This window comes from Carassius gibelio, chromosome B10, assembly GCF_023724105.1.
Source record: "Carassius gibelio isolate Cgi1373 ecotype wild population from Czech Republic chromosome B10, carGib1.2-hapl.c, whole genome shotgun sequence".
Lineage (NCBI taxonomy): Eukaryota > Metazoa > Chordata > Actinopteri > Cypriniformes > Cyprinidae > Carassius > Carassius gibelio.
In genome coordinates, this window is record NC_068405.1 from 12,926,047 (window position 1) to 12,938,732 (window position 12,686).

The 12,686-nt window shown below is 37.4% G+C and overlaps 1 protein-coding gene across 3 annotated transcripts in view; it reads right to left on the reverse strand.

The window, feature by feature from the left end:
* Positions 1–12,686, reverse strand: part of LOC127966768 (cell adhesion molecule 2) — a 456,176-nt gene that overhangs the window by 69,929 nt on the left and 373,561 nt on the right. For 2 of the 3 annotated variants that reach the window (XM_052567996.1, XM_052567998.1), the window contains exons 3-4: positions 11,293–11,319; positions 453–602 (exon numbers count right to left, since the gene is read on the reverse strand). In XM_052567996.1, coding sequence (XP_052423956.1) covers positions 453–602; positions 11,293–11,319 — 177 coding nt within the window. The remainder of the gene's footprint in view (positions 1–452; positions 603–11,292; positions 11,320–12,686) is intronic. The other variant, XM_052567997.1, reaches the window with a different exon arrangement.

Here is a 12,686-nt window from a genome sequence, read left to right on the forward strand (position 1 = left end):
CAAAAGAGCATTTTTTAACCATTTCTTTAAATACATTTCATCCATGTTGAAATTTATACTCTGACTGACTTTTACTTTTGTCCCCACTCAGCTTATCTGCCATCTTGGATTTTGTTTTTCACTGAAACTGTCAACCATCTTTTGCCTTAAAAAAATGTATTAGGCATCATAAGTAGCATAATTAAGTTAAATGCATTTTTAAGGCATTACAGGTTTGTTCCTGACATGAAAGCACTTTCAAACAGACTTTGTGCACCTATGATGATTTACACCTATGATGAGTTCACTAGGTTTTGGAAAATAATTCACACAGTTTGTATACTACTGTAGCTGTATCTGTCACCACAACCTATCTAAGCAGTAGCAAAAAAGCCCAATCCCTTAAAGTTCCTCTATTAAAATCTCATTCAGCTAATAACACACATGACATGACTTTAGTAGCCATCACTCACCTTTCTTGTCCCCAAAGAAGAGCGTCTGTTGTGCAGGGTTTGACCACTGGAGGGAGGTGTTGTCATTTTGTTCCACACGGCAGGTCAAGTTGGCTATTCCTCCTTCTGTCACAGTCATGTTCTGGACGATAGGGAACTGGCCTTGGGCTCCTGGAAGAGACAGACAGAAAGTGTGTGAGAGACAGGCACAACCACAGCAACATATGGAGTGTTCAACCTTTAGCATGAACACTCTACATGAATCTATCAACAGAGAGAAAGAAGAAAACGACAAAAAAAAAAAAGCCAAAGCACAGCAGCACCTGGCAAAAGTAAAAGTTCTTGTAATATTAATGCCACGTCAGAAAAAAACAAAACAAAACACCAAGCATTACAATGTTTTACTGACAGTTAAAAATAGAGCATGATGGAAAATTACAACCCAGTCAGTCAAAGTGACAGATAATGACTATTTGTAACGCAACCTCTGGCTATAACACGCTTTGCTGAAGCCCAGATCATGTGGTTTGCTTCATGGAAGAGTTGCTCCAGAAAGACAAAGTAGAAGAGAGCTATTTACATCTAAACGTGGGTGAAAAGTACAGAAGGTGAAGAATGTACTGACATCATTCAACACTAAATCATAACTGAGTCAGAAACACACGAGGAGAACAGGCAACGGCTAAACTCAGTGCCTTCAGAAACATAAGATCTGTGGATAAAGATTTAGGTCTGTTTTAAAACCCAACCAGATGACAATATGCAGCTTTTGTGGCAGGAGTTCTACCCGGATGTGTTAAAGGAATTGAGGACTCATCAGAATAAAATGAAAGTTTTTGTTTTCGCCTGCAAAGTCAGCACAGCGCTGTTAAGGTACAGTGGATGCCTCATTGTTTTTGCCTCCCTTAGTCAATTTGTTACATTAAATTTTCCAGTTTCTCTTAAAAGTCAAATTAAAAGTCAAATTTTTTCAAAGATTTATCTAAATAATATAATTATAAATATTCCTATTATATAATATTACAATAATGATAATAATAATAATGTTCATTAATATTAAAATAAATCCAAAAATCATGGCACCCTAATGCCCTTTTTAAAGGTAAACAAACAATAAAATTATACATTAATACAAACTCATTAAAGGGATAGTTCACGCAAAAATGAAAATTCCATAAATTAATTACTCACCCTTATGTCGTTTCCAGACCCATAAGATATAGTTGATGAAATCCGAGAGCTTTCTGACCCTGCACAAACAGCAATGCAAGTGACACGCTCAAGGCCCAGAAAGGTAGTGAGGACATTGTTAAATTAGTCCATGTGACATCGCGGTTCAACAAAGCTATGAGAATACATTTGTTCGCAAAGAAAACAAAAGATGTGTCACTCTTCGACATGCTTTAACAAAAGTACCATCACTCATAGCTTCATATAATTACTGTTGAATCACTGGTATGACATGGAGTATTTTAACAATGTCCTCACTACCTTTATGTGCCTTGAACGTGTCAGTTGCCTTGCTGTCTATGTAGGGTCAAAAAGCTCTTGAATTGCAACAAAAAAATCTTAAATTTGAAACAACATGATGGTGTAGTAATTAATGACATAATTTTTATTTTTAGGTGAACTATCCCTTTAAATGTTTGCCATGTTTAGCAACTGGAACCTTTTGGTTTTAAAGTGACTTCTGTGTCACTAGTGCTTTATACATCGTTACACTATTGAAAACAGAAACAAAAAAGGACGTCCCCTAAGCACCTACAAAAAACAGATAAGGGTCACTCGTGAGCCCTTGCTTACTGCGATCTGAGCAGAAGACTGAATAAAGGTTTAGCTCAGTGAGAAATAATTCACAAACTGACATCCATCACGGCACCCCAGGGTTAGACAGGCAATAACAGATCACCTTGTGCAGGGAGGGCCGAGGGAGCTAATGAAAAACTGTACACACACACACACACACACACACACATACACATATAAAGACAACCCTGGAGAGGACGTGATAGATGAATAATCTGTATTTATTTAAAGTGAGGAAGTGATGACTCTCACAGATCAGAGGTCAAAATCTCCAGCGCCACCGCTGCCAGACGATGGGACATCAGGAGAGATGAAAACTGTTCAAATGTGATGTAATAGGCAAAGGAGAAGGACGAAGACGTGATGGAAGAGAAACGCTGTGTCCTAACCAGGCAAGTTTTGACTGTGAACTCATTTGAACTCAAAGAGAGAATTATGAAAATAGCAACCAAACACTCACAGAAGTCATGGATAAAAATGCGGAACATGTGATTTAGTGCAAGATTTGGACACGGCGAGCGCAGATTGGTGGCTAATGAGAGAAATAGAGATCGACGGGTGTCTGGTTCAATTCGACTCTGCAAATTTAGCATCTTTTTTCTGTTCACTGCTAATTGCAGCGTGTCACAATTAGACTGATTTGAGAGCCTGTCCAGATATGATGTAGCTTTCATAAGAGAACCAGGAGGACAAGAAGGAGTGAGTGAGAGAGACAGAGAGACAGAGCTGCTAAGGGCCTCTCCACAGGCTTCCTGACAGAAGAGCACGTCGGCCAGCTGTGGTGCTTATTTCTTTTCCGAGCCTCTGGCGGTCATATTACATACACACACACAAACACTGAGGAGGCGTCGATTTGGGATTTATTTAATTTCCTCGCTTGTTTTAGTGAGACAAAAACAGTTGCATATTCCACAGTCTTTTATTATAAGCAGAAAATATAGTGCTATTGTGCTGTAGCTTAGCACTGTTATGCTAATGATGCAACTCAAAAAGATTTATTTGCCACAAACTTGCAGATAACGTATGATAAAATTTGAAAACATTAGATATGGTTAATTTTGCTACGGTTTGGCACGTTCATGCAGGGGCAGAGTTCAGTCCAGTTTTTAGTTCTGTGTCAGTGTGACATCTGGATTCTGTAAATTAACCTTAAATTCCCTTTAATTGATAAGGACGTTTTGCATTTTGAGAGTTTAATAAAATGGAACTCCAATATTTTAATTTCTGGTTGACTAATATGGATTGTCTTGATGGCTACTGTTTATATATATATATATATATATATATATATATATATGGAATGTCTCTTTGAGACTTTAATTTTGAAAACACTGAGAATATGAGTGTCTAAGCACATTTTTCCCCCCGAAATTTTTAATTTTTTAGCACATATTTAAATCAAAATTAAATGTCATTGCTGAAACTTTTGAGCAGATGTTATTTGCAAGACTCAAAAATAAAGTTTATTTTTTCTACCAGGTCATAATGCACATGGATTTTGAATGGCTAACTATATCATCTGAACCATTTTCTGAGTTTTAATAGTATAGGTATGGCATGCTAACCAGCCATAACATGACCCTATTGTTCGCTTCTCTGGCTCAGGGGTCATATGAGACAGTAGAGCAGGTCATTTACTACCTGATTAACGTCTCCTACAGACCACAGCATTACAGGCGGAGGGAGAAAGAGACAGAGAAATGGATCTGTATTACTCCAGGTAGGCAGGATACATTATTCATCTGTGTTTTGCATGAAGCATGGCCTGCCAGCCCCTGTCTCTAGTTCTCTCTCTGCTTCCTTGATCTTCTCCTGCCTCATTTTCTCATCCCCATCCCTCATCACTCTTCTCCCTATAATCAGGAGAAAGGGTCAAGATCCATGGGAAATCAGTCATGGGAAACTGCTCCAAAACTGTAGGTGCAAATCTGGTTCTATTTTTACGCATATGTTTGATAGCAAACAATTAAGATTAACAAAATGTGTCAACTTAAGAAATCCCAGGAGGGCCCAAACTGTGTGAATGCAGAAGAGGATCACTGACTTGACACCATTCAGAAACAAAGAACGGAAAGAAGCTTATTGGGAGTCTGGGAAGGATAATTTTGAGTATATATGTCAGTAGCATCTTTGGGAAATCTGGACAGTAAATAAATAATCAATTAAATAAATAGTAATGTAATAAATTGTGTACCGCAGTTTCAGGAGGAACTAAAATGAAAGGCCTTTGACAGGTCCTCCAGGGACGATTCATGCTGTTGTTCAAAAGAGCCCGTCCTACTCGCTCTGCACTTGAATTATGTTAAGTTTTGGACAGGTTTTACCATTAATGCAAAGTGTATTTTCGAGATGTGCTTCCAGCTATTCAGAAATGCCTATTTTTCTGCATATTTCCAGCTAAGAGTGCTTATGAATAACAAACAACTGCTGAGAGACACCTGAAACTACCCACAATGCTAAAAACATACAGTAATACTTTAAAACATACAGGGGGGAAAAAAAGGCTTCAAAATGGAGAAAATTTGCTAAGCTGAAGAACAGTTCAAAGGTTCAACTCTGAGGTAGCACGAATTTGAAGAAATATTAATAAACGGATGGAAAATAAAACCGTTTCTTGCATAATGCGCAATGCTATATTGAAATTCATACACTACGTTTTTGCAAGGTCACAAACTAAAAAATAAAGCAGACATATAATAAAAAATAAAAAATACATCTTACTTTTTCATTTCCCCCGTTCACATTGTTGAACTACACATATTATACAATGAACTAATATAAACAATTCACTTATTATTAAGTAGAGTTATGGATTTATCTGATCATTTTAGGATTATTTGACCTCTTTGCATTATTTTGAAGATACATAATAAAGATTTTAAACACGTTCATTTTAAATGTACATAAATCCATTAATTTTGTAATGCACATTCCTGATCTTACTGTACTTTTACTATTATGTTTTACTCAATACATCACATTGCAGAAGTAGAGTTTAAAGTAATGGGTTAAAACATCAACTGACATTGAATGTAATATACAATAGTGAGGTAAATTAATAAACATTTTTATTGAGCCAATTGATGTTGAAACTGAAATAATAAATGGTCTCTGTATTCATTTTTCTGTGGGAGAACTTAAAGCTTATTCAGAGAGGGCAGTTTTTGCATCTACTGTATCTTGTTGTTTCTGATACGTGATCCAGCTCTTGGGACACTTTGTGTGCTGCGATGATTTGATCAACACACGACTTAATAGAGCGGTGAGGTCAGCCCTTCTCTCTGGTCAGAGGCGTTTGAGTGAAACAGATCTCTCCTGGGATCAGGCCTATCTAATGCTGTTTGAGCTCTCTCTCTCTCTCTCTGTGTGTATGTATGCCTCTCGTTCTCCCCTTCCCCTCTGTTTCTCCTTCCCATATGGACGTCCCTCACTGTCTCTAAACTCAACGCACAAAATATAAAATTAGCTCCAGCCTCTCCTAAACGTCCTCAATAACTCTCCCACTGAGAGGTGAAAACAGAGAAAAAGTCTCATGTGACATAAAGGAACTGACATATGACTAATTTCCAAGATTTTCCTTATTTTAATATCAATTAACATACTAATTGTGTGAAATCTTAAAGGAATAGTTCACTTAAATGACGTCTTGTCTTTTTTACTTCTTTAAACTTAAAGACTTTACAAGTAAAGCCTACATCTATTAAAACAATAGACAACAGCTCGCTTCTCACTTCTAACAGACATATTATAAAATGTAATTTAAGCCACAAAACTGATATTTCACAGCTTGTTCTCACCCTCAATCTGCTAATGTTTAGAGGCTCTCACAAGATTTGAGATGACGCAAAACATGAATCAGCTGCATGAGTGATCTGTCTTGCCTCTTCAATCGAATGTATCTCCGTAACCTTTCAGCAGAGAACTGTAACAAGATGACCTTTAGCAAGTATGCTCTAGCTCGCTGAGACGCTGAGGCCAGCCTGGACGTAGTCATGCCCTTGACTTTTAGCCTTGACCATGCTGACAGAAGACAAGCGGCCCATATTTTTCAGCACAGATCAGCCATTGGGAGACTTTTTGCTCTTTCAAACATTTAACATTGGACCACAAAACCTGTCATACTGTATGTTGCATGGGTATATTTACAGCCAACAATACATAGTTTGGGTCAAAATTATATATATATATATATATATATATATATATTACTGTAAATATATCAAAGCTTTTATATAATAATAACAAAATGTAAATACCATAAAAAATATAATAATAATAATCATAATTTTAAAAATTGATCCGTAATATGCATTAATAAGAACTTCATTTAGACAAATTTAAAGGAGATTTTCTCAGTATAAATTTTTTTTTGCACCCTCAGATTCCAGATTTTCAAGTGTTTATATCTCGACCAAACAATGTCCTATCCTAACAAATCATGCATCAGTGTAAAGATTATTCATTCGTCTTTCAGATGATATATGTAAAATAATTTCTAATTTAAAAATCACAATTTCCAAAAATTGACCCATATGACTGGTTTTGTGGTCCAGGGTCACAACTGTCCAATCAGATTCAAGGGTTCGGTCAACAATGAAACTGTGGTAAGATTCTTGGTCAGTTACTTGGTATGATTTAAAAGGCGGAATCAGTTAAATATGGACTGTTGTTGATGGAGAAAGTACTTAACAGGGTGAATTGCTCTGGCATAACCTCTGGTTTGATATGACACAAAATGAATGCTACAAATCCTTACATATGTGTGGACTAATTCTGTCAATGCCTGAAAGTTTGGTTAAATTTAAGTCTACAATCTCTCTTGGATTCTACTTCATCGTTCGCCAGACCAAATCAAACAGACTATTTCAGGTTTGGGGTTTACCAGGCAGAACCAGTCCAAAAAAAGGACATCTATTCGGGTATGATGCCAAGTGTATGTTCCCAGGATGAAGTGTGCCAGGTATGAAGTGCATGAATAGGTGCCAATTTGGCTAGCATTGCCAGGTGCTGACAACACAATCCCAGACCAGTTAACCAAAACACAAAATTCTGTTCATTTTAAAGATGTGCTGACAGTGTTTTACAGTGACAAAACAGCAATAGCTCAATTCTTCGGTGTTTGGAAATGCCTGAAACGCACTTTTAGGAGACTTCTGTGGTTACAGCTACACTCTTGTGAGTCAAGGTAAGATTAATTCGCGGAGGTTACATCCACGGTGGTGGGCGTCCCAATGGGAATCAGTAAGGGGCACTAGTGAAAATGGAGGTGTTAATCTTTGATATTCTTTTCATTCAGCACTCACAGTCTTTCCCTAGGGCTGAGAATAATGTTTGAGGAGTTAATTAGAGCTTTGGGACACTAAGCAGAAGAGGATGAAAGACACCGATTAGAAGTGAATAGTACAGCCCAACTGATTTCAATACACCCTGGCAGTGTTAAACCAGATTACTGCTCTCAAAAATGCCCTTGTGTCTGTTGGTTTTTACATTTTGGGAAGTTTTGTGCATGTCCTTGTCATGATTATGGCCTTCTGTTTGCTAAATCTAAAAGAACTCTGTGCGAATGCCACAGTCTAAAACAAATTTTGGGGACAGTAAAATATTTTTTTACCGAGGCCAGTCTTGGACTGCTTAGTGTGTCGTGCTCACCTACAGACCATTAATTGCCTTGATCTAATCTTGGACTCCTGTGGATTTCTGGGAAAATTGTAGGTCACAGTCCTGAGGCTGCCATCTAATAAAGAACCAATCAACAACTAGATGCATAGCAATACATGAAGGATCATATCACACAGTCTGCCAGGAGTCACATTGTATATGACAAGCAACAATCGTAAAGGTCAGTAAAGGTCACATGATCCTTCACAAATCATTATAATATGCTGATTTGCTGCTCATGAAAAATGTATTGTAATCCTGGTTAAATACTAAGATGTGCTGCTCAATCCTGATACTTTTTTATGTTCAAAACATAAATCTTTTGTACTATTATAAATGTCTTTTCATAATCCAACATACAAATTATCAAATAATATTGTGCTTACAATATACCAAGAACATGCATTAACAAAATATTAATTCCATGTTGTCTTTATTTTTCCCAAAACTACCCCCATCTGCAGTGGGTCAGCCAAACAGAAAGTCCAGATAGAAGATGTTGCTAAATTGGGATGGCTTACCACAGAGACAGTGTTCAAAATTTTTAGTAAATCATTCTACAAATAGCTTTGTTATAGTTGTTTTTGCATATTAAGCTGGGAACAGATAAAGCATTTAACTTATTAAATTACACACATCACATTTAACCAGTCATAGCACTAATTGCAGAGAGTCTAATGAGCTAGCTGTGCACATTGTGTGAATCAAAGCGATTAAACACAGAAAACATGGACACCGCCCCACACCAGACACAGAGGATGAACATTTTGAAGACGCTCAGCAATTTCTGATTTAGAGAAATCTAATCAATTAGCAAACAACAAATGAACTGGTCTCAGCGGTTCCACTTCCATTTGTACAATTAGACCAGTGTGCAGCTGCTCCTGCCATTGTAAACAAACATCCCAATCACAGTTTCTTAATTGTAGCAAGTCCTCTCTTTTTAATGCCGTAATTTACTGCGACAAAAGGGAACAGTTCCTATGAAAGTGCCGTTGACAAAAACAACTCTGTTACTCGCCGAGCGCGAACACACACGCCGATACCATGCCGTGCCCCTGTAGGCAGATGGTACACAGGTAAAATTGCCATCTGAGGTGAGTGTGTGTAGTCTTGTGCATTATTCATGAGGAGAGCAGGTGGTTTAGAGGAGTCAGTCCCTGATAGCGTCTCACTCATTCTGTACACAGAGGCTTCATTTCATCTACCTGACTCCAAATATTTGCAGTGATAGTTTTTCTTCCTCAAAAAATGAGGCAGACCTTTGGGAGAGCTAACAAATGTCACATTCAGATCTATTGCACAGGCAAGATTTTCGTTTTTGCACAGTGTTGGGAGAGCAAGTAACTAAACATGGCAAATATGTTCTCAAACAGGGGGACAATACGTCCTCTTTTTCCCAGATGTGTCCTTTGCTGGGATTTCTAAATTGCCTAAAATGTCCGGGATTTCTTATAGACCTTAGTCAGGTTTGATGCCATATTGAATTTAACAGGGATGAAAATGAGTCTGTGAAGGATAGACCAATCCAATCTCATGACAATTCGTACATATTTTATGAGGTGGCTAATTTGGCTAAATAAGAATTCGTACGTTTTTTTGCTAAATCGTGCATAATTTATGAGTTCCCCAATTTGAATGAATTGGGGAACATACGAATAACTTACCCTTAAACGTGCCAATGAAAATACCTGTCAGTGGGGTCTAGACAAATCATACAAAATTGTACAAGTGAGGTCCTATGAATTAGACACATTGTAAAATACGTATGAATTTGTCATGGGACAGCACTGGATAGACTTAGTCTTTACAATGGCATGCACCGTATGAAATCTTAGATCATGTAATTTTCACAACTCACCACCTTCGAAACTGTATTATAGTGTAATTGTTTACTTTTTTATTTATTTATTTTTCCAGAAAGAGTCAAAGAGTCAAGAGTTATCCACAATAAAATCTATCGAACATTCTGTATTTCTATAAAAGTATTTTGGCCAATTAATCAACCAATCCTGTGAAGGCATGTCAATATGAAAACAAAGCCAAAACCTTTACATTGTATGTAATTTAGAAATTAAGACATACAGACATATGGATAGTTATGTTGGATTACAAAACACGGGTGTACCTCCTTTTTTTTGTCCCCACGGCTTTTTCACTGTTAAATCTGTTTTTGACAATGCATACTTCGAATGCAACAGTGAATAATGCATCAGCTGCTCATAACTTCTTAAAATTGTATATATTTGTTTGAAATGATTGACTGTGTGTTTTTGTGTGCAAGTATTTGTGGTTTATCAAAGAAATCTCACTTTCCTATGGCATACCAAGTCACACATAACCTCTGTGAACTTCTCCTTGTAAATATTTCACTGCTTCTCACTGAACCACTTAGTGGAAGTATCTTTTAAATGTAATCTATAACTACGTGGCAAACAACAACCGTGAAATTCTACAGCTGTGGCCTGAAGGACACACTGTCACAATAAAGCCAAAACAAATGCAGCCATAAACCATAGAGTTAGTTTATTACTCCGCAAACAGTAAACATCGAAGATAAAAATGCCTTGTACTTTGACACAATGCGAACATGGGTTTGGAGGTCCATCTTTGAAATTGCCACATTGTTGTTGGTTTCTTCACTGAATAATTTTCTGGACTGTTTTATTTGACACAAGCTACTTCTATAATATGAAGTTACTATAATTATGAATGCTACAATTATTAGTTGTGCTTTTAAACATGAAAAATGTAATATACTTAATAAATAAAATATTAAAAAGAAACAAGAAGTATGTTTGGAGTCATTATCAGATACATCAGGGAAATATTTTTAGTCAGACAGTGGACTCAATGGAATGAATGATTCGACATTTTTGAATGAATGTGTTAAATGAATGATTCAATGACTCGCAAATATAAATGAATCAGTGTTGTGACTGAATAATTCAGTGACTCACTTCAGAGGCAATTTATCGCCGCCTTCTGAGAGAGAGAGTGACTGAAAATACACAGATTGACAGTCTGTCTGAAATAAAAACAGACAAGCAGAGTGATATAAACAAATGGTCATTATGTTTAAGAGCTATTTCACACTAAGGTTAGCCATGCTACAAGTGACTTCATGCGGCTAAGCTCTGGGCAGCACTGAAGTTCAGCAGCTTTCCTCTTAGCTGAAAAAGATGACAGAGAAGAAGTGATGGCAGAGGAGGTAAAGCAGGGGCAGTACAGAGAGGGCAAGTAAATAGCAAAAATAATGGCCGTGTGGAAAGGAACAGGGTGGTGGTACTGCCTGCCTGGCTCACAGGAATGATAAGGCAGCTATCTCAGCTCAGCTTATTGGGAATGGTGTCTCCCCATTTATCAAGCAGCAGGGAAAATGGAGGATCCAACTCACCTCTCACTTTGTTTTTCGTAGCCGCCACTGGAATCGAATAGCATGATGGGGAGGGGAAGGATGGAGAGGATGGAGGGTAGGAAGGAAGGAAGGAAGAAAGGAAGACAGGGAAGGACAGACAGGTTCAGAGGGAGAGGAAGAGAAGGACAGGAGGAGAAAACATTGAATTAGAACAGGCCAGGTTCAAGAGGGTGTAAACTATGCATACTAATCCTCCTGTTGTGGAAAACTCATTCGTATCTGTCAGATTCACAACAATGAGCCACTTTAAAATAGAAACCCAGTCAAGAGCGCTTTCCATTTTCAAATACCATCCATTATGGACTACAGCGATTCACAATACACAGGCGATAATATTCAGCTGCACAGGTAAATACGTCAGTTACTCCAGCATACACAGCTCACCACCTAAAAGGTTGTTGCAGAAAAGCAGATTTACAAATTCCTGTTACACGTCTCACTCTCTGTCAGCATCTATATATAGCACAGCACTTTCCACAAGTATGGTACGAAATAGGGTTCAAAACTCCTTTTAATTTGCTAAAGGTTAATCAATTTGGGACGTCAGGCTACATGTATGATATTACATTGTAATTGAAATATTTCTTAAAACAATTAATAAAAAAAAATAAAAAAAGATGATGTCAAAATTACCACACTGCTGAATGATTTGAAGAATGCGAGAAAAATAGGATTGGTGCATTGCTTTTCTTTAATATTTATGGTACACCAAGTGTACAGTATTCATGGAAATCCTGCTTTTGTAAAACTAAGATTGACAGTCATGAGCACAAGAAAAGAGTTGGATTGTTTTTTTGCAATCCGTGTCGGTCTGTCTCAGACGAGTAGAGCCACAATCCTCTGTTATGCTATTGCTCGGTGAACGGCTATTGATCAGACCGAAGAGCTTTCTTCTACAGACTCCCAATTAGCCAGACACAACAAGCTGTCCGTGGCCGCAGAATGACTGAACAAACAAACCGTCCTAATTCTACCCATCTTCTGACATGTTTGTGCACCAGAAGCATCCACTCAAACAAAGCTATCCATTTATATACCATTAAAGCTGAGTGCTTACAATGCTCAATTATTGTATACAACAAAATAACAAGACGCAATACTATAGACTGAAGCTGAAAATGGATCATAAATGTTTCAAATTACACTTTCCTCTGAAAACAAGGGCCAAATGACAAAGCAACTGGCAACAAGGTGTATTTCTATACATTTGACGTGTTGCTATGAGTTTTACAGACAGTCAAACTCAGGTGGGGTTAGGGGTCTTTCTAATAATTGTTGCAATCAAGAGGGAAGTGTGCACAAATTCGATTGGCTTATTCAAAAGATGGGCAAACGATGAGACTTGTACCCAAGTTTGTGTAAAAATTCTAAGA